At 46.8% G+C, this 26,666-nt stretch overlaps 1 protein-coding gene across 1 annotated transcript; it reads left to right on the top strand.

The window, feature by feature from the left end:
- The first annotated feature begins 2,633 nt into the window (after positions 1 to 2,633).
- On the top strand, positions 2,634 to 26,649 carry FAM83C (family with sequence similarity 83 member C). Its single transcript, XM_065754010.1, has 4 exons — positions 2,634 to 3,242; positions 9,844 to 10,011; positions 13,946 to 14,070; positions 25,287 to 26,649. The coding sequence occupies exons 1-4, from the start codon at positions 2,697 to 2,699 to the stop codon at positions 26,209 to 26,211; spliced, it is 1,764 nt and encodes a 587-aa protein (XP_065610082.1). The 5' UTR covers positions 2,634 to 2,696; the 3' UTR covers positions 26,212 to 26,649.
- The last annotated feature ends 17 nt before the right edge of the window (positions 26,650 to 26,666 follow it).

Below are 26,666 nucleotides of genomic sequence, written 5' to 3' on the forward strand. Positions count from 1 at the left end.
TCAATCTGTGCCTTGCAGAGGACCCTATAAAAGGGACAATGTGATGACCCTGTGGCCACACAGGGCTCCCCATGTGGCACAGGGCTGGTGGGGGCCTTAGAGTGGCAAACAAACAATTCACCTTCTGCTGCTGAGGTAGGAGAGTGATCCCATAAGGCTGTGGTCTGAAACTTCAGGCGAAGAACCGGGAGGTTTGGCATTGCGTTGCACTGCACTGAGCTCTGTATCGACACAGATCTCTGTGTGATAATTAAAACTCAGGGTTTTCTCATCCACTTGCCCTTGCTGCGTACACATGGCCACATCTTTGAGCTTTATAGATTTCCAGAAACGTTTCTAGATGTGTGTTTGAATGCCACGTTGTGTTGTGGTGGAGGATGAGGGTTGCAGTGCTATGGCAGAAGGGCAAAAAACGCACGAGGCTTTCCATGTTCCTGGCTGCATGGCCTTCATGGAGTCCTGGCCAGGTGCTTGTGTCTGCTGAGCACCAAGGACACCTCTAATCCTCTCTCTCTCAACTGCAGGAGGAGTGTAGACAACGCTTTCAGATAAGATCCTTGCTTTTAGCTGACAAATATTAGCTCTGTGCTTCCCACATCCTGCGCCGGCTGATCAGACCGAGGCGTGCCAATTATAGACGTTTATCTCTTTCCCAGACAGGGACAGGATATCTCTCATCTAATTTTAGATGTCTGCATGGTACACCTCTGTCCCTGACTGACGGCTTCAGCTCTCCTTCTGCTCAGTGCAGAGAGAGAAACACCTTCATGCCACGTTTCCCCCAACCCACTCTTCAAGTCTGCAGGGTGCGAGGTGGCCCAAGAGATCTCTGCCCTTTCCTAGTGACACAAAGCAGCCCAGGGTGACAGCTGTGGATGGAGAGGTTTACACCACAGGTGCTTTGGTGTGCTGGTGTGCGTGAGAAGCACCTGGAGGCAGAGCAGTTCCCTTCTGAACACCAGCTGGAGACGGTGGAGAGCCCTTCACAGAACTGAAGGGTGCTGGTGCTCTTCCTCTGTTCTCAATGGGGTGATGTTATCACTCTGGTAAAGTACCTTGAGAAAAACGCCCATTGAACACCATACCCTTCCCTTACTTGGCTGTTTTGTTTTTCCCCTAACTTCCTGACATTGCTTGTCTGTTCACCTCACCGCTTTATGTCGTTCTCTGAGTGGCTCTAACACTTATTTACACTTTTAAAACTTCTTTTGTCCCCAGCAGCAAACTGCACCTGCAGCTTTGGCACACAGCTCCGAGTTTCTGTACCTCTGCTTCTGCTCTGGCACTTTGCACCATCCCTGTAGGAGTTCATCCTGACTGCAACATGCAGGGACCAACAGCCCCATCCCTACTCCCACTGCAGCCGTAGTCTATGGAGAGTGGTAGTCCCTTGGGGATGTGATTCACAGCAGAAGACAGAACGCAGAGTCTAAATGTGTTGGTTCGCACTGGGATGTGGCTGTGCAACCCCATTGACATTGGTGGTCAGGGAGCAGACATTTAGCATTTAGGTGTCTTAGTCTTACCTGGATACATTTAATCCCCAGAGATTTTGTGACTTGTAGATGAAAGGCCGTCTGACCGGCCTGCCACGCAGCCGGCCCTGCACTGCTTGGCTCTGCGGAGTCTGTGGCTCCAGGGGAAGGGAGGTGGTGGGGTGAGAGAGGTCCCAGCTCAGCCCTGGGGACTTCAGTGCACCTCCTGCATTCCTAACGCGCAGCATTAAATCCCATATTGAAGCTGGTCTGTATTGTGTTTCCAAAAATAACCTCATGGTACACTGGAGTTAACTAATCTGAAAACACACAGAACATGGATGATACTGCAACTCACAGCACACCGGGCTCAGACACGGTTTGAATGGTCCCTTCCTTGAGGAAATCATGGGGAAATGCTGAAAGACCAAAAGAGCTATTGCACTTGTAGCCTGCAGTATCTGATGACATAGACTATGCTGAGGCTCCTGCCACACTCCAGGTAAGTACCGTGGCCTTATGACACAGAAGAAGGCACTGAGCTCCTGATGAAGCTGCTGCTGTCCCTGCTTGTAGCAGAGTGGTTTAACTAGGGGACCTTTTATGGTCCTTTCCTCCTCAAGTGATCCTATGATTCTGTGAAGTTGGTGTTTTGGCTTCTGTGCTGGGTGCCATGTGGCCCGGGCTCCCAGAAAATGCTGAGCAAGAGGGCAAAAATGGTTCGAGGATAACTGAGGCTCATCACCCACTGGGGGTATTTGTATTTCCTTACAACTGCCACCGAGAAGCATGTTTGATTTGGAACAAATTTCAAACAGGAACAAGTTTCAGCATCTGCATTTCTATTGTGAGCACAAGGAGGGACAAAACAGGTTGGAGCCTGCTTGGCCGAGGGTGGGGACCTGTCAGAAGCAGAGGGGAGGGCAGTGCATGAATCAGGGACCGGGAGAGGGAAGGAGCAGCTGGGAGAGCCGACCGTCATCACCAAGCAGAAGGGATCTCCCAGCACCACTGCCAGGTGTGTGCTGGCAGGGCTGAGCAGAGCCAGAGAGCGGCTCCTCCCCGGGGTGGGAGGATGTACCTAGTGATTAACGCGCAAAGGAGTGGAGCTCATGCTAAACGCTGAAGGGACGTTGGGAGGAACTCAGCACGAGGGCCGGAAATTACCTGGAGTCTCTCAGAGGAATACCGCAGCTGGAGAGGCACTGCTTAGCTCTGGTCATGTTCAACTACCTGGCCGTAGAGGTGAGACCCCAGTTCCACCGCAGCTATGGGAACCAGCAAGGGGTGTCAGGGCCGCTGAAGAACCGCCTGGAGCAGCTGAAGAAGCCGTGGTGGAGGGAGCCCACCCCGCTGGTGCTCCAGCACAGCGAGACAGCCAGGCTGGCCGTCGACGCCTTTCTGGAGCAGGGGGAACGCGGCTACATGAGTGCCATCAACAAGGAACAGGAACTGCCTTTTCTTTCCACCCTGGACATGGAATATATGAACCAGCAGAGAAGCCAAAACTTTTCAGAAGCCAACACAAGGACAGACAAAGAGGGTGATGCTGGTGATGGAGACAGGTCCTCCCTCTACTCTGAGCTGACCTCTGGCACCTACTTTCCGCTCATGTCTGATGTGCACCCTCCAGAACTGGAGCTGGGCTGGCCGGGGATGCCGCTTCTCACAGTGTCAGGACAGACTCAAGCCACCATCATTTTCCAAAGAAACAAAGCTAACAGCATTAAGGATTTGCTCCGGTCTCTGATCAGCCGGGCACGGACGGTATGTATAGCACAGTGTCTGCTCAGCGGGGTCTCCTGCCCTGGCACAAGTCCCAGTCACTGGTCCTACAGCTGCACGCTGCCTGCTCTGAGCTGCTGCTGCTGTCTGGATGCCCGGCATGGTGCTACTGCTCTTCCTCTATCAGATCTGTGACTACTCCCACTCCTTTCCTTCCCTGTAATTTCTTTCCCCTTGGGATTTCATGTCATCCAGGCAGTGTGCTTTAAGGCCTTTTGTCTGTGCTTGTGGGTGTGCAGAGCAAAGTACTGAAGCCTGCAGCACGCGGAAGGTGTGCAGCACTAGTGCTCAGCCGTGCTCAGCCCACAGCCATGCCCCATCTGGCCCCTGCCACGCAGCCTCGGGTCAGGGCTGTCTTGGCCTTTGGACACCTCATGAGATGGGACAGGAGGACGGTGCTGGGGGGTTGCGGCAGGAGAACGTAAACCTGTGGGATGAAAAGCCCTCCCTGCAGTTTGGGGTAGGTGAGAACACATCCTCGTGTCCTCAGACTCAATGCCTGCACTGCTCTGGGATGAGGGAGCTCAGCCCGTTTTGCCCCATGGTGCAGTTCCTGCTGGGTGGGATCGTCAGCCCTCAGATGCCATCAGCACTGCACAGCCACAGCATTTGCCTATCGAGCACAGTGCTGCTGGGGATTTGCTTCTTGCTTCTTTCTGCTTTGCCGTCATACAGTGTGCTAAAGCAGCGAGTCAGACCGCTGTATTTCAGACACATTTCCAGCTTTTAGGAACCTTATTCCCTTGATGGTTCTTTAATCTCTTCCACGTTCATTTCCTTTTGTGTTATTTTCTTTCACAGCTTTCAGGATATTGAGTTAACCTCCAGTGTAAAGTTCACTTCTGAACAGCCAGCTCCTAAGCAGTTACTCTTATCACCCCAGTAATTTCTTGTTTAACTTGACAGTCATTCCTTAAATGCCCAGCAGAGAAAGCAGGAACTGCAGAACTTGTAAGCCCGGACGTTAGCTGTGTCTAGAATGCCAAGAGCAGAATGAAAGAAGGTGTTATCTTTATCACCACCTTCAGAACAGAGAGGGCAGGTGAAACTGTGGCCGTGCAGCAGCTCCAATTGCTGGGCAATATTGTAACAGCACCTGACAGCCACATGGAGCTGAAATTCAGGCACTAAGTGGAAATCTCCAGTTTTTGCCCAAAGGACTGTTTGGCCGCAATGCTTCATATGCTGAACTTTGATAGTGCCCTGTAGGTAAACACGGGAAGTTTCATCCAGGAGGTAACCAACACAGCGCTGTTTGCCCTTATGGCAGCTGCTTTAGTGCACCTTCCATGACCTGAAAAATCCCATGATGCTTTTCAGCACTGGGGATTAAGGCACACTCATGGTAGAACACGCAAAGTGAATGACTCCAAGGAATGTCTCCTTGCCCCAGATCTCTGACAACATTTTGATCCTTTGAACACATGAAAAACATTCTGCTGCTTTCCAGCTCCCAGCAGCTTCCTCTTGCTGCAGAGAGGCTGCACATCAGGGGCTTTTTTATATCTAAGAGCATTCTGAGCTCTTTGTTTTCTGCTTAGCTCAGAAAAGCACTGATGGTCTTCAGCCTGTTGTGTCCAAGATGGAGATCCTCATGCGGCATTTTTAGCTGTTGTGTGAGATGTGGTAATGGGCTTTCAGCCATCCATTGGTTCTTTGCTGTGTTCTGCTGGCTCCTGTTAGCATCCCACCAGCACTTCCCATGATTAACTCTGATTGACGGCAGTTCCAGCTTATTCACAACCCCAGTTACACATCTTTAAGCTGTTACTGAGTCATTTTGCTCTTCAAACCACCCAAAAAGATGTTATGTGTCCATCTTTCAATATTCACAGAACGACCAGAGGTAGAAGTGCCTTTTGCCTGAGGTGCCAGTAGCAGCTGTGCATGGAGCCGCTTGCTACTTTGCAATATTCTGCAAGTATTTTCTGCATGTTTTGCAACAGCATGTTTGTACTGACAAATCCTCAGAATGGGCATTTGTTTCATTGGTCCTTTTTGCTGGTGCGGTTTGTTTTTCTACTTGGCTGCGTTCATCAGTTTCTTTGGAGGTGTACTTTCAGATTTGAGCATTTCCTTTTGCAGACATAAGAAGATGCAGTGCAGCCACCCCTTAGCCTGCATTTGACAATGCTGCCATAGTTGCCCTTCTGTTGGGTGAGCTGTTTGTACTGCCTACTCTCTGCTCACCCCTCCTGCATGCCTTTGACCCTGGCTGCGTGTCTGCCTTTGTGAGTGACAGCAGAAGGGTCTGTGATGGTCCCCCAGAGAGGCAATGTATTGCTTGGAATGGCAGAGCTACGGTAATAACCCAAACCACACTGCTATTGGCAAATACCAGTAAAACCAGCTGTGCTGGTTAGAAACCAGACAGATGGCAGCCCCAGCAGGGTGCTGCTAAGTGCTGTAATTCCCAAAGTGATGACTGCAGTAATTGCTGAATTTCAGTTTCCAGAAGTTGATGCAGAAACATCATGATTTAACCCTACAACGGCAAGGTGTGAATTTTCCAGAGCCCGTGGGCAGCTGTGTGGTTGTGGTGAGGAGCAGGGAGAGCCTGAGCCAGCCCAGCCTTGAAGCTCCCACCTCTGAGCCTATGGACATGCATCACTTAGGTCTGTAAGCCTGGGGTGACTTAAATGCCTGTAAGCTTGATGTCTAAGATGGCAGGAGCCTGAACGAGAGAGAGGGCTCAGGTATCTAACTTGCAGTGCTGTAGCATTGAGGCTTTATATCTCACTTTTAGGAAAACCTAAAGGGGAAGACTTCCAGGGTCTTCCTTCCCCAAGACATATAGAAATGCAGAGTTTGAGTTGGAAGGAACTCTTAAAGCCCATTTGAACCAGCTCCACTGCAATGAACAGAGACACTCACAGCTCTATTAGGTGCTCAGAGCCCTGTCCAGTGTGACCTTGAATGTCTCCAGGGATCTCCCACATCTTCAGACAACCTGTGCCAGTGCCTTGCCAACCTCACTGTAAAAATTTCTTCCCTACATCCAATCTAAATGTCCCCTCCTCTAGTTTGAAACTTTCTCCATTTGTCCTATTACAACACACCCTGCTGAAAAGCCTGTCCCCTTCTTTCTTAAAGCCCCCTTTAGATATTGGAAGGCTGCTAAGGCTTTGGCTTTGAGCTGATCGTTATTATTAGAGCTACCTGCCTTGTTTACCAAGAGGAGATGTTAATGGAGCTACAGTTGCCCTGTGGCACCCACACTCAATATAAGCAGCCTCACCAAGGGCGCCTGCTCCTCCACCACATGGGGCTGTGCCAGGACACATCCTCCCCTCTGTCCCCATTGCAACATGCAGTGTGAGTGGGGCTGCCAGCCTTCTTCTCCCCTAACATTGGCTTTGGGTGCTCACCAGCACCACCAGGTGCAAATCTTCCATGAGAGGAGGGCATGAATGGAGCCAGCACTTCTTCCACCTCCTGATGCCAAGTGAAGACCCATTTTGGAAAACATGAGTCTGGCTATGGCGTGGGGCTCCACCCAGCTTGCACAAGCTGCTGCCCTGCTGCCTGAGGCACCTGGTCCACCAGTGACGCCTGAGCACTGCCACAGCGCTGCCAGGAGGTGCAGATCTGCTTGGCAGCCAGCTGCACCCCAGCCCAGAGCACTGAGTGCCACGATGACAGCACGCTGCCACACGCAGCCATAGCAGCATCTGCATCTATCTCACACCGAGCACTGTATACTTGCTGTGCAAAAATCCTGAACTCTGAGAAAAATGATAGAGAAAAGCTAGCTGACTCGACCTGCTGTACCCACCTGGCACCCATGGGGCTTTTCAGCGTGGAAGCACCAGGGCCAGAAAAGCAACAGCCTTTCTTAACTGCATTGGAATGACTTCCAAGGCATGTTTAGACTGCCCAGGGCCAAGCCTGCTCCAGGAGCTGAGCTGGAGATGAACTGGGCTATCATGAGGCAAGTGTGCCTGAGAGGGACCTACCTTTGGCCCTATACAAAGTTTGAGCTATAGATCTTTTCCTGGTGCATTTTCATTAGAGGATGAGTAGCCTACCTAAGTCATTTGGCTAAATTTTTCAACCCTTAGTCTTTAGCTGAAATGTGGAAAGACAAGGCCAAGTCCTGCTCTTTTGTGTGGATCTCAGCAGTGACTGTTTAGAAAGCTGAAGATGCTTCTCACTATCTTCACTGTGCTCACAGTGGTGACTTTGCTAGATAATGGGATTTCAGCATGGGATCCTGGTTTGCCAGAGCCTCATAAGGGACCTAAGAGCAACAAGAACTATGAAAAATACCTTTTGGGATCAGACTCTGAAGCTCAGAGTGAGAAGGTGGATGAGACTTGATTTTGGCCTGGACAGTACAAATGGCTTGTAGTGCTTGTGGGAAGAGAAGTACATCACTTCCCTACAGCAGCCTTGTGTCCCTTGTACATGCCTGAGGTCACACCTGCCTCCAGGAAGGTGTTCCCTCACATTCCTCTTTGGGGACAATTCCAATAAGCCAGAAACCTTGTCCATCTGTAAAAGTCAGCAGAAGAAAACTCACCACACATGCCACCCTCCATAGAGTGGCTTGGGCTATAAGTACTGCATTCATTCTTATGCTCTAACATAAGCAGAAGAGGTCAAAACAGGCTTCCCACCCTCCTAGGGTGCATGATGGGCAGCAGGAATGAGTTCTGCCTCAGATTGTGCACAAGGTGTAGTGCAGGACATAAGCATTGAGTAGGGCAAGCCTTCGGAGCTTCACTGCAAAGCTCTTGGGATTCTTAGCTGCCACTTCATGCCCATGCTTAGGAACACACTTCATACTGTCCATCTGTTATAGACAGAGCCAAATTCAGAACAGCTCTTCCCTTCATCTCTTCTCACCTTTTGGATGAAAACCCACCACGAGTGTATTCTAAGGGCCGCATAGCCAATATCTGTCCTGCTATTTCTTTACCAAAAAAATGACTGGGCAGTTAATGATTCTTCCTTTCCACCAAAGCCTGAGCTCTGGGCAGCTGCCAGTTGCCTGTAAAATACTCCATCTACTCGATCTTTCTGGCCCAGTTATCTATAGGCAGTATAGATATAGTATAGTTATATCGGTATAACAACATGTATGTTCTTTTCCACGTTACTTACAAGGCAGATTCTTTCAGCTGGCTGATTTCACTGTGTGCCCGCTTTCATCTTCAAAATAGTATTGCAACTGGGGGAAGATGTTCATGGCTGGAAAAGGGCAAACACCACACCCATCTTGGAAATGGAAAGGAAAGCCCAGGGAAGTACAGGCATGTCAGCCTTACCTCACTCCTTAGGAAGAAAGTGCAGAGCAAATCTTCCTGGAATATAAATCCAGGTACAGGAAGAACAAGATATGAATGTGAATGCCAGCACTCATTGTGCTGGTCCGACATGACTCCCTTCTGTGAAAAGATGGCAGATGGTGTGGATGAGGGAGGAGCAGCAGATGCTGTGTTCCCTGACCTTAACAAAGATGTGACACGGTGTCTGGTAGTTTGCTTACAGCAAAGTGGTGACATGTGGTTTGGACAGGTGGACCATGAGATAGGTGAAAGGAAATAGGCTTGATGGCTGCGCTCAGGTGGTACAAAGCCTAACTAATGGTGTTCCCCGGAGGTCAGTGCTGGAGCCAGTACTGCTTCACCTCTTTGCTAATGAGGATGAGACAGAGTACATCCTGAGCATACTTTCAGGCTAAATGGCATTAAGTGCAGTCAATAAGCTGGAAAGTGGGATTTCCGTTCAGAAGGATGTCAGCAGGCAAGAGAAATTGGCTGATGGAAACCTCGTGAATTTCAGGAAAGATGAACACACAGTCCTGCCTGTAGGAGTGAATAACTACATAGAGCAGGAATCAGTGGGAGCAGCAGACTAAGCAGCAGCTTTCTGGAAGAAAGTCCTGGAAGGAAAGGGGTACCGATGGATAAGAAGTTAAGCAGAAGTCACCAATGTGCTCTTGTGCCAATGAGGCCCAAGTACGTCCTCGGTTGTGTTAGCAGGAGTGCCACCAGCAGGGAAGGGGGAGGGGAAGGGACTCTTCCCACACATGTTCCATGATTCTGCCTAGGTGTCCATAGAATGTGATCTTCGTGATATTGAAACAAGGGCATATGAATACTTGAGCTGCATACCTTCTCCTTTACCTGTCAGTGTACTCCTTGTGAAGAAAGCATGCTTCTCTAGGTGAATATGCTAGTCATCTACAGAGTCACTCTTACACCAAATGAATCATGATTCTGGTCAGTCGCAGGTCTTCCTGTTTGTATGCTATGTTTTTGGCGTGTTTGCTTAAGGCGATACATACCGGTTGCACCAATGACACCGAGTTTGTGCACGTGCATAACCCCTTCAGCTATTTCTTTCTGTGAAGGACAGATGAATGAGGCAGGAGGTAGCAGGACTGGGAATGTCTTTATAGGTGAGTGATTTTATCAGTTGTGGTGAGGCTTTAAATACAAAGTTCCACAAGCAGCCTTCACTCATGTGGCCCTTGATTTGGGGATTTGAATACTTACTCTGTAGCGTAAAGTACAATTCACTTGTGCACGAGATTTCAACTCTTTTTTTTTTCCTTTTTTCTTTTTCTCCCATGTAGGTAATAGCAATTGTGATGGATCTGTTTACAGACATGGAAATACTGTGTGACCTGCTGGAGGCCTCAAGCAGACGGCATGTTCCTGTTTACCTGATCCTGGATGAAGAGTACTTGAAGTATTTTGTGGAAATGTGCAATAAAATGTCCCTCACTCAGGACAGCTTCCCAGTAAGTTTTCAGTGACACTCTAGATGTGATAACCAAGCTTTGGAATCGATAAAAATCATGAATCCTTTGTTCTCTTCACTCTGACCAGCCTCTGGGACCTGTCCATTTTCCTCTCTCAGTCCTTGCCCTAGGGAATTGTATTGCAAGACTTAAATGGTTCTTAGTTCAGATCCCTCAGATCAGCTTTAGGCTCTGTCCAGAGCTGCTGCAGTGCCACTCTATGGGGAAGTGTAGGGAGGGAAAGCTGTGTGCCCCTTTGGATGTCCTAAATCAGAAACCACCATTTCCTCCTAGCCCTATTGGATGCACTCAGTGTAAAACCAGAAGTTAAAAATGCCATGTCAGGATTTATTTCTAGGCTTGTGATTGTTCGGCCACTGAGTTTATGAAGGATTTGTGAAGAACCTGATTCCTCTCTCACTGGGGTGTCCATCAGCAATGGTGTCCATAGCAGGCAAGCACTGTCAGTTTTCACTGCAGTGAGACATGCACTCTTGGCTCAGAAACTCCCGTGCTCAGAAACGTACCCCAGTATCACGCTGTCCCCATATAAGTTTTCTGGCTATCACCTCCCATTGGAGGATGATTTTAATGTAATTTGTTTGTCCTACAGGACAGCTCCTTCTATGCCTTCCCTGGAGGGAGGGGCTGGTACTCTTCCAGCCATCCATTTCATTTTTCCCTCACCTAGGGAAAGTGCAAAAACATTTTACAGCATTTAAAATACAGATAGATACAATTGCAAACATCTTAATTTCTCCCAATTTTTAACCTGTCTACATAAAGTTTAATTAAGAGATGCAGCTTTTTTTCCCATGTTGGTGATGCTCTGTTGTTTCTTACTTCTCACAAGTCAGATCCATTTAATCTCATGCCTCACGATGGCAGCTATTAGAGAAAACTACTTCTTGCCAGAGCACATTTGGTTTCATAAACAAATGCATCACTAGTATCACCTGGCCAACACAGAAAAATTCCATTTCTTCAAAATTTATTTTATTTGCTTCTTATCCAAGAATCTGGCCATTATTTCAAATTAAAATCCGCATTGGTTTATATCCACAGAGATGCCTGTCTTTTTGTTAGACTTGATGCCATGTCTTGTGCTTAATGGCTAATTAATGCTTGCCTCCCGCATTCAGTGACTCACCTGCAGGTTTCAGTGTGAAGTGCCCCTTAGGCTGCTGCATCTCAAGCAGTATATTAACACATGTGCTTGATATTCACATCTATCCGGAATGAATATACATATTTTATTCTTGGTTCTGGGTTAAGACCGGATATGATGGTAGATCTCCATCTAGAATAATTAATGACAACTTTGAGCGTAATGGGGAGTTCGGGGCAATTCCTCATCTTCTTAGTTTAAGAGCTTTGTGTGAGCCTAATGGTGTTGAATCTTGCTGCTGAGCATCAGGAGATCTGACAGTAGTGCATCAAGCATTGGCAGTGGTCTCCGCAGGTTTTATTTTTTCAAATGGACATGTATTGAAGCTAAAAGTAAGCTGAGTGGCAGTGACACAGGGTGGTCTGTATTTCCTGCAAGACTGTAGGATTCTCATCTTGCTTGGACAGCTGAGGGTCAGCATTGCCAAGGGAAAGAAGAGGGTGGAAAAATTGAGCCAGATGTCAGAAACTCATCCAGCCTCGGAAAGGAGAGAGGAAGTGAAGGTGCACTATGGAAATAAATCTATGGAATATCTCTTGTTGTTTCAGCTTATGTGGGGGGAGAAGAAGCTCCTCTCTGTGAGAATTACTATTAATAAAACCTCAGCAATGGAAGAAAAGAAATTCCTGAATTGAAAGGCAATGGGATTAGGTGATCACCACCCCAAGGTTATACTGCTCTACTTCAGCAACTTGTAGTGGCATTCCATAGTACCATAGAACAATTCGGGTTGGAAGGGACCTCAGGAAGTCATTAAGTCCAACATCCTGCTCAAAGCAGGGTCAGCTGGGAGAGCAGTTTGAATATCTTCAAGCAAGATGGCACATCCTGCCCTGGTAACATGTTCCGATGCCTAATTGTCCTTGTGGGGAAAGAGTTCATCCCTTCTCATAGGTGACAAGTCAGGAGATGTTCTGGGTTGCAAGAATCAGTGGGATCCATAGTGAAAACTTTTGAAGCTTCAGTTCTGTCTCTGCTAAAAGTTTCAATGAGCAGCATCACAAATGGTTGCTTTGTTCCTGCTCTTCCTCCGCTATCAACGCTGACGGTGAGAGGCAGACTGTAGGGTTAGCTGGACCCTAGTCTAGAGGACATTTGGGAAGCTCTGAAGGCAGTGGTGCTCATGGCACAGGTGGAGAGACTTCCTCAGCATGATGTGTGGAGCCTTTTCTGCCCTACTGTGCTGAGCTCCCAGCAGACATTTCCAGGAAGTCCACCTGCTGCCCACAGGGCTCTGGTGGATGAGGAAGGTTGGTGGGAGCAGAGCTGAGCTGGGCTTCCCGCAGGTGGCTGCCCCCAGCTCCCCCTCAAGGCACAACTTCTGTGCCTGGAGCTCCATGTGAGGCTGGAGACTGGGACAGCCAGTCCCTGGCTGCGTACGGGCAGCCCTGCGAGCCCGTGCTGCTCATCCTGCCCTGGAGGAGGAGAGGCCACAGCCATGCCCAGGAGCAGCTGCTGGGGAGCAACAGGGATAGATGGGATGTGGGTCTGTGCACAGTGGAAGACGTCTACAGGCAAATCACAGCAATTTGTCATAGAATCATAGAATCATTAAGGTTGGAAAAGACCACTGAGGTCACCCAGTCCAACTGTCAACCCATCACCACCATGCCCACTAAACCACATTCCTCAGTGCCTGGCAGTGGGTGTTAAAAACTACTTTCTGGCTGGACTGAAAGATGCTGTGTGGTGTGGGCCAGCACCCACCACTGCAGAGGGGCAAAGCATCCCTGCAGCTCGTGCCACCCATAGGGACCACTGCAGCCACAGGGCTCCATCTCCAAATGCTGGCACTGGGCAGGGATGAGCTGCCCATGGAGAGATGCACCTTCTCAAATGCAGTGGGGACAGCTGGTGGCAGCTCCCATCATGCCAAGGCCACTGCAGGTGGCCATAGCTGGACTGGAGGGGCAGAAGGGGATGGATTGGCAGGTGCCTGGAGGTGCAGCCTCACAGAAACTTATTTCAGTTGTTTTGTTTGGCACCATTTCCTATAGACATGTCCAGTAACTGCTTCCAGCAGCCGTTCTCTCCTGCTTGCCCCACCTGAGGTGCAAATAATTCCTATTATAGGCAAAAACTTCACCTTAAGACTAAGGCTCCTGTTGAATACCAGGAGTCTTGTTTCCTTTTTTTTGTACTGGACAGAAGTTTCATGCCTGAAGCTGAATCAGGGAAGTTCTTAAGGCAGTTGAGAATCAGCTCTGTTTCACCTGAGTACAGCCACATAAAATCTTATTATCATTTTTAAATATATTGGTAATTCTTAAAACATGGTCATACATTTCTGTAAATCTTTTATACTGGACAATATTTTGCTCAATGTCATGATAGAAAATCCAAACAATGTATTTAGTTTGATGAAAAATCAGTTGTTACAGGTCTGAAATCAGTTTTAATGCAGAGCCACAAACTACTGAGGGTCGCTGAGTGTTAGCAATATTCTGGAATAAACTGTACACAGTTTTACATACTTCAGAAAGGATCTGTAGAATCACTGAATTCTCCAATTCTTTTTTATTTTTTTTCAAAGCAGCATTTGTCCCTAAGTACAACTTGTTCATATTTGCTGGTATTTTTATTTTATACAAGCAGGCACTGAGATAAAATATGTGGGATGCACACCCAGCAAACACTTGCTGCCATGCTGCATTCCACCTCCAGGCACAGTAATCCTGCATGAGACTTCATCACTGATGAACTGGGGAATGTTCCAGTTTGGTTCAGTACGTATTCCTTTACCATCTCTTCTTTCTTTGATTTCAGAACATGCGTGTAAGATGTCTGAGTGGAGACACATACTACAGCAAAGCGGGCAAGAAATTTGCAGGCCAGGTTCTGGAGAAGTTTATCCTGATAGACTGTGACCAAGTTGTAGCTGGTACATACAGGTGAGAAAAGCAGCAACTGCTGACACTGCAAAATACTGAGTAATTCCTATTTTATTTCCTCCATGATAAAGATGTACAGCTGTTCCTCTTCATCTCACCCTTATAAATGTCAGTTTTCACCTTGGTGCTTCACCCTCTACCCCATCAGCTTGCCTTACTTTTCTGTTTTGTTGTCAGATAACATTAGCTGCCTGTCTGACAACCCTGATGACTCCTGGACACAACTGTCTATGAATATCACTTAATTTTTTAGTGATGTAAAAAATGCCCTACCGGATCAGATGGTGTCCCATCTTTCCTCCCATAGTGCTTGCAGTATTTGCATCAGGCATGTTGGAGAGCACATTCCTACTTGCTCCTTTCTGTATCTGTTTTCGATCTATTGTCCATACAAGTGACCAAGATGTGTCTATTTTATATCTATTTCCATGCAGTTCCCCTGGTTCTAGTGCTAAATGTACAGAATATCGCTGTCCTGGATCCAGCTGAGCCATTGTCTGTGCAATTTTCCATGCCCCCTCCACACCCCTCCTCCTATCCAAAATGAAGACGCCAATTTAGTCTCTCTTTCAAAGGCAGATGTGGTCTTTCAGTAATTTTAGCAGCCTTTCTCTGCACACTCTCTAACCTCACCGTGTCCTTGAGCTGCAGAGACCTGCCTGCCTGCCACTCCGGGGATGGGAGGGTCAAAATGATGCCATCTGCTTTGTTATTCCCACCCTTGCTGACTGAATTTTTTGACTGTTGTTGTACATTCAGTATTTTTACCCAGTCACTCCTGAAATTGAATATGCATTTGCTACATTTGTTTAGGTTGCTCTCTCTGACCACAGTGTTGAAATTGTACTGTGAGCATCATTACATACTGGCTCTTCCACTTCAGCCTCTCGAACCGAGTTTCATGAATCTTTGCTGCCTACATCCTGAATAGCATCTTTTCTTGTGGGCTATAACATTTAGGCTAGTTAACTCTGGGAAGTAATTGTTTACTGCCTCCAAGAAGCTTTTTTCCACAGCTTGAAGCCCTTGAAGCATTGGCCCTACCCTGGATTTGAAACATCCCACTGTTACCACCTGTCCTAATTTTGCAGCTGTGATCTCACTTTGCACTGCCTCGTGCTGTTGTACACTCTGCTATCCACCACAGACAATGCAGCTCCCCAGTATGGATTGTTTGGACATTTCTGTCAGTGCCCGGCAATACTTCATGCTCTCTCTGCTAGGTCTCCTTGACCATTGCTCTCCCTCATTCTTACTCTTTTCCATCCCCTACCCAGAGCCATTAACCTTCCAACATGCCCACTGCTGCTGGAGCTCCAAGCTGCACTTTTCCTTGCTTCTGGCATCACCACCAGAGTGTGAAGGTCTCCTTCTGCCAAACTCTGCCACTGAAAAATAGAACTACTTGATCCAAGTTGGCTACACTGGTTCTCTACTTAAACAATATGGAGAGCAGTGCCTTTGCCATCATTTTGGCCACCTCAAGGCAAGGTTCTAAGATCGATGGGGTGCCTGGAAACATCATTCCATCACTTTTGACTGCACCAGGGTCTTGGATAAGTGAAAGCACTCATTTTAAATGGCTGAAGTTGGGCATGTGTCTGCTGGGTTGAACTCCACAGCCGTAGGAACATTTTATTAATTTTCCTGTTGCCCTGAGTGGATTGCTTGAAACAAAGATCAGTTCCCTGGATCAGTTCCTCCCCTGCTGACCTGGCTGTGGATCCAACTCCTGCTTGCTCTCTCTAGATTGCTGTAGCTGAACCTTCTCAGGTTCTAGAGGATAACTGCTCAGTTGAACATGGCCTTATGTCTGATTCCCTGCTGTCCCACCAACCACCCCTTGTTCTGGACTATAAGAAATTGTCTCTCTCTATGGAATTTGGACAAAAAATCAGGTACACTGCAGCTTGGCACTATACCAAGTGTAGCAGACAGTTAGATTACTCTCCTTGCAGTTGGGAAATTGAGATTCAAAGGACCAGAACAGTTCCTGAATAAAGCCAAATACTCAGCTCAGGAGACTTGTGTGCAAGGAGCAGAGGCTTCAGGACCTCTGGGGATGGATGCTGCATGTGCTTCTTTATGTTCACTTTCCCACAGCAGATTGTTCCCACCTTGATTGTTCTGTCTTTGGCTTCCACGACACCCTCTGGCAATGAGTTATGCAATTTATGCTTCGTGTGAAGTGAGCTATTGTATTTACATTAAGTCTACTGCTGTACAATTATATTTGGTGCCCCCAGATTTCCATAACTCAGGAATTGTAAATCACTGTTCTCTATTGTCCTTGACTGCATCTATGATTTCATCTTCCTCCATTACAATCCCTGTATTATAATCATCTCTTCTCAGTTGAAGTATCCTCAGTTCTTCAGTCATTACTCATGCAGAACATCCAGACCTCTAATCATTATCACTATCTTTTGAGAGACTAATTGACCAGAGCTGCATGAAGAGGTCAGGATATCCCCATTCACTATACATTAGCACAGAGGTGTAAGCAGTTCCTAGCCTGCTGGTTGCCTTTCTGACCATTGCAAAGCACTGCAATAATTCTTGTTTAGAACTTCCTGTGGGAAGTCTGACTGCTTTCCTAAGTGTTAATATCTGAGAGTTCATCAGTATACAGAGAACATCTGATTTTTGTAGCAGTTTGCATCCAATGACATTGAATTTTGTCTGTCATGGTGTTACTATACCATAAAACCTTCTCACTGCTTCTTATGTTATCCAGTTTTCCCAGGGCAATTTCATTGTGTACGAACTGCTTTCATACTCCTTTCCAAAATCTATGGGATTCCAGTGGGGACATTAAAATTATCATTAACCCATTGGGAAGACTTTCCTCTATACTCCACAACCACTTATGCTTTCTAAGAGTCCTTGATGAATGACTGTGTCCAAATCTCTAAGTCCCCCATCCTACACCGAGCAGATCATATGCATCCGTGTGCTCGCTACCTCCTTCAAAGAATGGCAGCAGCCTTTGAGGCATGGCTTCCTTCCACAAAAACTTGCTGAGTCTCCAGTGTTATGATTATAGTTATTTATGCATCTCATCATGTTACTTTCTGTTTGCTTCTACCAGTCTGTTCAGTATGGAAATAAGACTGGCTGCTTCGTAGTTTTCCAGTAGCTCTTTGAAAGGTTCACATTGATGACTTCCATTCCTCTGTTACTATGTTCAATTTGAAATGATAGGTTATTCTCTGGTTAATAATTGGAAAATTGCTGACTTCCATTTTTTGAAGGCTATTTATTTTAGTGTTTTCCTTTACTTTTGACTCTGGTGACATTTGGATGTGTTAAAATGTCATTATTTTGATAGATATATTTGCTCTGAGCCTCCAATATAGCATCTTTAAACAGCCTTCCTGCTGCCTCAAGCAGTTAATCTCTTTGGATACTTTTAAAAATTTCTTATTAATAGCATTCCTCACTTTCTCATTTCAGTGAAATATGACTGTTGTGGATCATTTTGCTCCTGAAAGAATATTAGATATGCATATATCATCATTATTTTTGCAGAGCAGAACTATTTCTCCTTTTGTTAGTTTTCTGGTTAGTTTCTCCCAAAAGAAGTCATTTATAGAGTGCAAATGCAGTTTCTGCAGCTCTCCTAGTCACAGCCCCTGTACAGTGTGGATATAACTGACTATCCCTTTATTCCTCTGCCTTGTGCAGAGGACATGTCCCTTAGCATGCCATTCGTACCATCAGCACTCTCAGCTGGTTCACAATGTGGACCAATCCTATGTCTTCCATATTTGGGAGTGGAATTTTAATCTAACAGGGATATATTTCATTTGATGATGCATTGCTTACATCATTTGACTTATTTTTCTTTAATGCTTTATGCCATTTCCCCAGCAACATATCCCCTATTTATTCTTTCTGTAAAGTTTCTATTCTTCACTTAACACTGTTCCTCTTTTTTTTTACCCAGTCCCTTTCTGAGATGATTGTCGTGGCAGAGTTATCATTCCAACTCAAGCATCTCACAATATCTGTTTCTTTAGTTTAGAAAATCTGCGGACATGTGTATATCTGACCTGGCTGCTCCACACTGACCACTTCTCTAAACACGGCTTTATTTTTTCAGGTGTTACTCATTGACTCAAAATCCTTATTGGCGTTTCATTGATTTCCCTCTGTCCTTACATCAGAATGCATGTTTTTGCTTTTATTCTTAAGTGAGAGTGGGCATTTTCAAACTGTTCTGCACATCCCAGCTTTGCTTCAGATTCTCATTTCAAATTTCCCTAGGTCTTCTGCGTTGCATTATGCAGCAGTCACGTTTTATTTAGGCCAAGGTGGAATTCAGCTTTCTCCCATACAGTCACCATATTCTGGTATTTTTCCTGTTCCTTATGAACCTACCATCGTTTCCCTAACTTAATCTCCATCGCCACGTACTCAAGTGTTCTTTTACTTCTCTGTTCCAATCTAAGCATGGTAGAGGGAGCGTTCTATGAGGCTACCGAGAAGATCTTGCTTGTTTTTAGCTTCCTTCTTAGATGCTCTTTTACTTTACACCCAAGACTCTATCACTTTTTACAGTAGTGGGAACCTACGTAAGCACTGAACATTGGCTTCTCTGTAGTGCTCCATAACTTTGATCTAAATGTCTCTGCCATTCTCATCCTTCATTTACTCTCCTTCATCTTGCCTTCATTCTTTGCTGTCATCTTGCCTGAGCCTTCCCACGTGTATTTACTTCGAGTACTTTCCTGTTGAACCATGTCTGTTTATTTCAGGGCCCTTCTCAAATTCAGACCCGTGCAGTTCCTCTTCATTGGATCTGATTTGCTCATGAAATGGGTGCACATCATGAAGCTGCTTGTGCAGATACGGAATAGCAGCAGAGCTGAGATGCTAGATCCCCTCATGTTTCAGTACATGTATCCATGTGAAGGTGAATCTGTCCAGATGCTTAGTACACTTAGTCTGGCTGCACTCTTTCTTGCAGCCAGATATTTTCTTTCTCTGTTCTTGACTTCTCAGGTATTCATTGTCTTTTAATTCTTCAGCTCTACCGAGAGAATACTTTATCCTCACATAGGTACTCGTATCATGTCTGAACTCTTGACCTCTCCCCACATCTGTAGCCATAAGATTCCCCCTTCTGACTAAATATTTCCATTTGCTTCCCTTCTTCATTTTGTTTCCTGTTAATGAAGAAAAGGGAAAACAAGGCCTATTGAGCTAAGCAGATTCCTGGAAAAACAAATAATCTAAAATTCGAAATATAGTTGTATCTAGTTAGTATCATTCTGGGCACCAGAAGGAATAGTTTTTCCTTGAGCACTTTTTAACCTGACAGAGTGAAGGATACAAAGAGATTTCTTAGTGCAGCAGATGAGAGAGGAGCCCAAGGGCAAATGGGGCGAGAGCTAAGCAGGATTTTGACCAGGAAAATGTGAGTAAACATTTGCCAGTAGAGAAAAGAGGTGGTAGTGTCAGCCTGAAGGCAGTTACAGGGCTGTTTGTGTTGCCCTAGAAGAGGTTTCTCAGTTGAAAATGGAAGATACTCGAAGTACAGATATGCATCCTGCCAGCGGCATAAGGAGGAAAGAGCTCACTGTTTGCTGTATCATACTGAAAGAAACTTGAAGCTGACATGATAAATGAAACTGGAAAGTTAGGGGGGAAAGCTAAGAAAAGGTTACAAAACTCCACGCCTGGCTTCAGCACAAAGGGAGGCAAAAACAAGCACACAAGTGTCTGGCAGAGGGAAGGTAAAGCTACAAGGGTTTAAAACTGGAGAAGGCTTGGCATTTCTTCAGGACAGAAGTGCTTGTGCCCTCAGGTTGCTGTGCCCCACACAAAAGGAAAGAGCTTTTAAGAGAGAGCTCCAGACCTAACCCAATGAGCAGTCACCTTCAGAAATGAATTGCCATTAAGCAGAAAGTGAGTGCAGAGGGAATGGAGAGCACAGTGCATCAGCCAGGAACCCCCAGGCTGAAATGTAAAGCATTGAAGTGCCAGCAGATAAGTGGTATAAAGCTTTGCAGAGCACACTGAATCAAAGAGAAGGAAGTCCTCAGATGCACAAATGAAAACTCAATCCAGAAAGAAGAGACAAGGCATAGTGTGGTGAGGATGAATAAGCAATAAGGGATAACTGGGATGGGCTGCCCAAATTAAATGAATACATTCTGCAGTTTGTAATACATATTATATATATAAAACATGTAAAAAGAGGAATGGAAATGATTGCAAATGCATTGGAAGCAAGCTTTAAGAGCTTATCATGATAAAAACAGAGTATCATCATCTCAGATATTAGGAAATGTAACATGAAATTAAAAGTCTGGAAATAGTATGTATAGTCAGTATGCTTAATGTACTACATAGAACCTATGCTGAATGATGAGTAAAATGATGCACAGAGGCTGTTTTGGTGCACAGAATGAGGAAAGAACAGCTGGCAGCCAGCGTCAAGCAAGAGAACTGTAAGAAAGATGAGAAATAGCAATTGAAGAGAGAAAAAAACTGCTGCAAACTGGTATCATTTACCAGCCAGACACAGCTGAAGCAGAGCTTCTGTGCGCGAAGAACCGCAGGTCACCTGCACAGCACGGCTGTGAGAAGGCAGCGGCACCTCCAGCCAGGGGGCACACAGAAGGGCCAATCCTGCTGCCAGACATGCTGCCGAGCTGACCCCTCTCCTGAGACGCGGAGCGCCAGGCCAGCGCTGCCCCGGCCCTCCAGGCTCCCGGTGATGCTGTAACTCCATCTCCTGGCCGAGGGCTGAGCTGCACGGGGCCCCGCTCCGGCTCTCAGAGCCCCGCTCGGCCGGCAGGGCGCGGGAGGGCTGCCTCTGTCCTCCAGCCATCCTTCCCCAGGCTCCTGCCCCGGAGCGCTCTGCAGCTGGCTTCTCCATGTGCAACAGTCCCTTATGGAAGCAAATAATGGCAGGAAAATCCGATGGCTTTTGAACCCTGGTGAACTTTCAGCATCCACGGTTCTCTGCAGGGAGGAGATCCTCAGCTCGATGTATGCTGTGCTGCACAGGGAAGCACCTCTTCTTGTCTGCGCTGAGTGTATAACTCATTAGCTTCACTCAACGCATCATTCTTATACCAGAATAGACCAGGTATGATCATTCTGGCTTCCTCTTTGCCTTAGATGGGCTGAGGGAGTTGAGCTTGTTCAGCCTGGAGGAGAGAAGGCTCCAGGGAGACCTCACTGCAGCCTTCTGTACTCAAATGGAGCTTATTAGCAGGAGGGAAGTCAACTTTTTACATGGGCAGATATCGATAGGACAAAGGGAAATAGTTTTAAACTAAAAGAGGAGAGATTTAGGTTAGAAGTTGAGGAAATTTTTCTCTGAGAGGACAATGAGGACATGGCACCGCTGCCCACAGAAGTGTGGGTGCCCCATCCCTGAAGGTGTTCAAGGCCAAGGCTGGATGAAGCTCTGGGCAGCCTGATCTGGTGCCTGATTTAGTGACTGGCAGCCCTGCCCACATCAGGTGGGTTGGAACTGAATGATCTCCGAGGTCCCTTCCAACCCAAGCCAGTCTATAAGACTATGATGCTGTGAGTCCGTGATTCTCTGGTTCTTTCCTCCATGGCATTCATGGAGGAAAGATGTTTGTCAGTTTGTACCAGAGACTTCCACTTTGCCCTGCCCTGTCCTGCCAAGTGACAGCCTGCTGTCACAACCCATGTCCTCAGCATGCAGTTGTCTCCAGGAGATGGCTTTGGGTTGGATGCATGCTACGCTTAGCCATGCACTGCCGATGGCTGTCATAGCCCTGCTGTTCCTATTTCATACAGAGAAACCAGATCTTGGCCTGCATTCCCCCATGTCCCACTGGAGGCAGAAGAACATGAGTTTGTTGGTGCGGGGCTGAGTGGAAGCTGTAGTGGTGGGTATAGCCACGGGTGGGAAGGCCACATCATCCTGCCATGGAAACGATGATGAGAAGGACAGCTGTGCCTCAGCACAAGTCCAGACCAGATCATGTCAGGGTGCTTCAAGCCCAGTTGAGATGTGGAGTGGGCAGTGCCTGTTGCATTGGCACAGGAAACTGGAGTACTGCAGTTGGACTGAGGGAAGGAAGAGCCATAAGAGACATCAGTGGTGGGACAGTCATAAGGACAGGGGGGTTCCCTCTTGTGGGGGAAAGGCAAATTCATGTGGTAGAGCAGAGAGGGCTGGGTGTGTGGGACCTTGGGCCAGAGGGTTCTGGGAGAAGACTGAGGTAGAAGGTGAAAGTCATGGGGTCCAGAGAGGGAAGGAAAACCTAACAACCTCTGTTTGCCTCCTGCTAATGTGAGGCCAGAAACCTTGATGGGGAGCTGTAGTGATGCTCCTGCTAGACTGTGTGAATCTATGAGACATGAAACCTCCTAGCCAGCACAAGGTAGGCCTCTTGCTCAGCTCTGTTTCCAGCTCTCCTGGCAAAAGCAGTAGATGTGGGTGGACAGAGATGGCAGCATTGTCTTCCACTTGGTTACTCTCATGGTTCACAGGATGGTGCTCACAATCTGAGGGATGCAAGCTTGCCCCTCCAGAGCATGGGTGTTTGGCCCTATTACCCCATTTGTGGCTCTGAGGAGTTCAAATGGGCACAGGTGTTTGTGTGAGCATCCCATGGCTGTCCTCAACAGCCTCCTGGCCTGTGGTCAGCAGCTGATAGACCTCTCAGCACATGACTCAATGCCTGAGTCATGCTACGGGTGACAAAATGCTGTGGAGTCAGCCCTGCATTGCGGCACCTGAGTTCAAAGCACTGTGAATTGTGGACACAGCACTCCTGCACAGAAGGGCAACAGCTGTAAGTAACACAGATGGGAACAGCAGCGTTCCTGGGAGCTAGGCAGTGTTCCTGGGAGAGATGATTTCGAGGAAGTAGATATGGACTACACGAAATTGCCCCTGTCTGGCCTTTCAGACTTCTTCAAAGGACTCATATAGCTCTGTGAGAGATGACTTTCCTTTACAAAACCACCTTTCCTATTAAATTGTATTTACTTATGTGGCCATTAATGATATTCTTTAGAAGAGTCTCTACTAATTTGTGTTGTGTGGTTATGAGACTCACTGGTCCAGAACATGAAAAAAAATTATCACATTTGCAACCTTCTGATAATCAAGGCACTTTCAAGTGAGAGATTATACATCCTAGGTAGCTGCTGAGCTGCTTTGTACTTTGGTACTCTCAAGTTAGTGTTAAGTGGTCCTGCAAATGTTTTGTTGATATATTTTCTAACTTCTATATAGGTTTCAGTATGAAATTCATCTTCTCATGTTCTGTATAAAGGTGAGTTCAGGGCAGGGACCATCCCAAGCTCCCACATGGTAAACACTGATGCAGAGGAATTCTCTCAGCTTGCCCATGGACCACACAATAGCCCAGAGAGATCAGAGTATTACTACTTGTAACTTCGGTAATTTGTGACTTACAACATTATGAACGGTAACGACTGTGTACTGCTCAGGAACAAGCCAAAAGCTGCTTCCAACTCTGAGTTCCCAAGTAGCTGTCTTGTAACATAAACATCAATGAGGTCCCAAAACACAGTGTCAGCGTCTTGTTCTGAGATGACATTTACTTGAGAGCAGATGCAACCTCCCATCGTAATTGCTTTCCCATGGCTTCTGTGATTTCATCCTACTCTTGTGAGTTGAGATATGCTATCTTGCTGTAGCAACTGATGTCCATGATGGTTCTGTTTTATTCAACACAGTCTGTTTACTACAGTGAGCATTAAGGAAGAAGCTGAGGACTGGGATGACCAGGAACCTGTGGAGCTTACCATATAAACAAAGCTTCCCTGTTTAATCAGGGGAAATGAGGACTGGGAGGAGAAATGTGGTTACTATCTGCAGATATTCAGTGGGGAGCAGAGAGCTCTTTAATTTACAATTAGCACAAACAACAGGTTGGGTTAAACAGGTAAGGCAAACTTGCAGACTGGTAATAAGTGAAAGTTCTTCATCAGCTGGGACAAAACATTTATTTTTTTTAAGTATAACAAGCTCCCCAAAAGGATCCCAAGACATTGTACTGCAAGAGCAGGCATGAGATTTGCTGAGCAATGGACTCAAGTGAATTTTTAACACATCTTTCTTAAATGGATGGTGAGGAAAAGATTAAAAAGAGTCTGGGTAATCTCAGAGCAATACTTATGGAAAACATCATAGATTTTCCTGTCCTGTGGTATCCCTGTGGGGCTATGGAGGCCTCCTCTGCTCCTCGGGATGGTGCTTGAGATCTCCATTCCTCACCCTCCTGCGTGCCTGAGCAGCCCTCAAGTCCACTGTGTTGCAGATCTTATGGACATGAGAACAAAGGACATGTCAAGGCAAGGGAAGAGAAGGGGAGTCCAGGTATGCCTTGATACCTCCCCAAAACACTCTCCTTGCACTCTGTGAAAGGGGATGATGCACTGTCTTGTACAGGCCGAACACTGAGCTAGGAGGTCTGCGATGCAAACTGGGCAGAAAGAGCCCTCCCATACAGAATTCAGTAAGAGATTGAACAACGCTCTCAGAAACAGTTTGAATTTTGGGTGGTCCTTTGTGAAGCCAGGAGGTGGACCTGATAATCCTTGTGGGTTTCTTCCAACTCAGAACATTCTGTAACTCTATGAATGCCACGTGCACTTGTGTTTCAATGACCCACATCTCTCCATTGTCAGATACCTGGAGGCCTCCTTGCTGCTGCCCACTGGATACAGCCCAACATGCCATAGTGCCCTCCTGCACAGACCGACAAGCCTGCCCACAGATGTTTCACTGGTGCTCTCTGCCACCTGAATGGGACTGGGAGTGGGAGAAGATGCTTGTCTGTGGGCAGAGTGCTAGCAGTGAGAAACTGGAGAAGAAACAGCCTGAAACATGCTGGTGTGCTTTTTTAGTACAGGGCCTATTTGCTGCTCTGCACCCTTCACAAAGCTAAAAAAAAAACCACTGTGTGTGTATTAATGGTTGCTATGCTCATGCACAGGGTAATTCTTGTCTATTATTCACATTTTCATACACCTCATTATATCATCAAGCTGAAATTAAATGACGTTTTCTTTTAAAAAGAAATTATGTATGTAGCCACTGCTATAAGTAACCTGAATTTACACCCTTCAGAAGAAGTGTTAATTTAGAAGCATAAGTGCAGTAGCAATAAATCACTTAAGTGTCAAAATCAATGCCAGGTGTCTCTGTGAGCAGAAGTTACATGTGTTGTTTTCCATTTTTGCAGTTTCACATGGCTTTGCAGCCAAGTCCACACCAGCCTGGTGACACACTTCCGTGGTCAAATAGTCGCAGAGTTTGACAAGGAATTTCAGTACTTGTACGCAGAGTCCAAAGCGGTGACCAGCTTCTGTGTGCCAGATTCCTCACTTCAGAGCACCTCAACAGCTGTCGACTCCCTTCTGAGACCCATCCGCATGAATGATTCAGAAACCTTGAGCGCCTCCAGCAGCCTCTCCAATGTGAGTATCAAAAGCATAAAAATGTCTCCCTTCATGAAAAACTCCAGCTACAATGTCCACCAAGACAGGCAAGATTTGAGCCCCGATTCCAGTGATAAGAAGGGGAAGGATGATACGTCTCTGAAGCCCACCTGCCCTACGCAGCAAGGGGAACCACCAGACTCCGCTAACAGTCCTCCAAATAAATCCACGCTGTATCACAAACCAAATCTTGTGACAGGGAGGACATTCTTGCAGACAGAGCTACCTCCTGTCTTTGTTTCCTACAAACCCACTTATCAAGGAGATGACAGAGCCGACATCGGCCACTGCTCCACACTGACACAGGAGCCAACTACGCAGTCCCTTTCGGAAGGCACAAATAGCACCAGGATGAGTGCGAAGCAGAAAGGGCCTGCTGCTGCCTCTGGGGAACCAACTGCAGAAAATGACAACAGTTTTTACGGGATGGAAAAAAGACAGGGGTTTGGACAAGGCAAACTGGACTTGCTCTCTCCGTACAACCAACCAAAGCGTGAGAAAAAGCCTGTGGTTCCTCCCTATGATAAACTCACTGAGGACATGCTGATGGAAAAGAGCAGTGCGTATGGGGCTGAAAAAAGGATGACTCTTGGGCACAGTAAGCTGGATCTGATCACCAAATACAACAAGTTAAAATCCAAACACATACACAGCCGGTTTGAACTCTGACCTGGTTCTCCCGGCACCCGTTGTGTCCTTTGGTCTTAGTTTCAAGTGGTTGCCACCAATCATCGTATCTGGGATTTGAAATCAAAATATGGGTGGGAAACTGACCTTATTCCTACTAAAAGGTGTCTAGGTTATGCTGCAATTTCTAATATATCCAGATGAGTGATTCAGATGGGATTAGCACGTGTAACTCAAATTTTCAACAAGACGATGGCAAGAGGGGGCAATGTGACAAAAAACGATGCACATTTCTACACACCTCTTATCCATTCCCCCCCGAACCTAAAGCAAAACCACTGCGGTAGCTGCAAGCCGGACACCGAGGTCTCCAGGGCGAGCCCGTGTTCTCTTCGTACCGAGCAACCCCTCTCCCTCTATCCGCTTTCTGAAAATGAAATGGTGAAACCCGGGGTGATGTTAAAAATAAAGGCGCTGTTTTGCCGACAGGAGCCGCG

This window comes from Cyrtonyx montezumae, unplaced genomic scaffold (assembly GCF_038088225.1).
Source record: "Cyrtonyx montezumae isolate F1298 unplaced genomic scaffold, pur_monq_1.0 scaffold_9, whole genome shotgun sequence".
In the NCBI taxonomy this organism is placed as follows: Eukaryota; Metazoa; Chordata; class Aves; order Galliformes; family Odontophoridae; genus Cyrtonyx; species Cyrtonyx montezumae.

Bases quoted from the DNA above. Each gene is read 5' to 3' on its own strand.
- FAM83C (XM_065754010.1), top strand. From the start codon at position 2,697: ATGTTCAACTACCTGGCCGTAGAGGTGAGACCCCAGTTCCACCGCAGC. The intron at 3,243-9,843 runs GTATGTATAGCA...TCTCCCATGTAG, and splicing joins TGATCAGCCGGGCACGGACG to GTAATAGCAATTGTGATGGA. The intron at 14,071-25,286 runs GTGAGAAAAGCA...CCATTTTTGCAG, and splicing joins GTTGTAGCTGGTACATACAG to TTTCACATGGCTTTGCAGCC.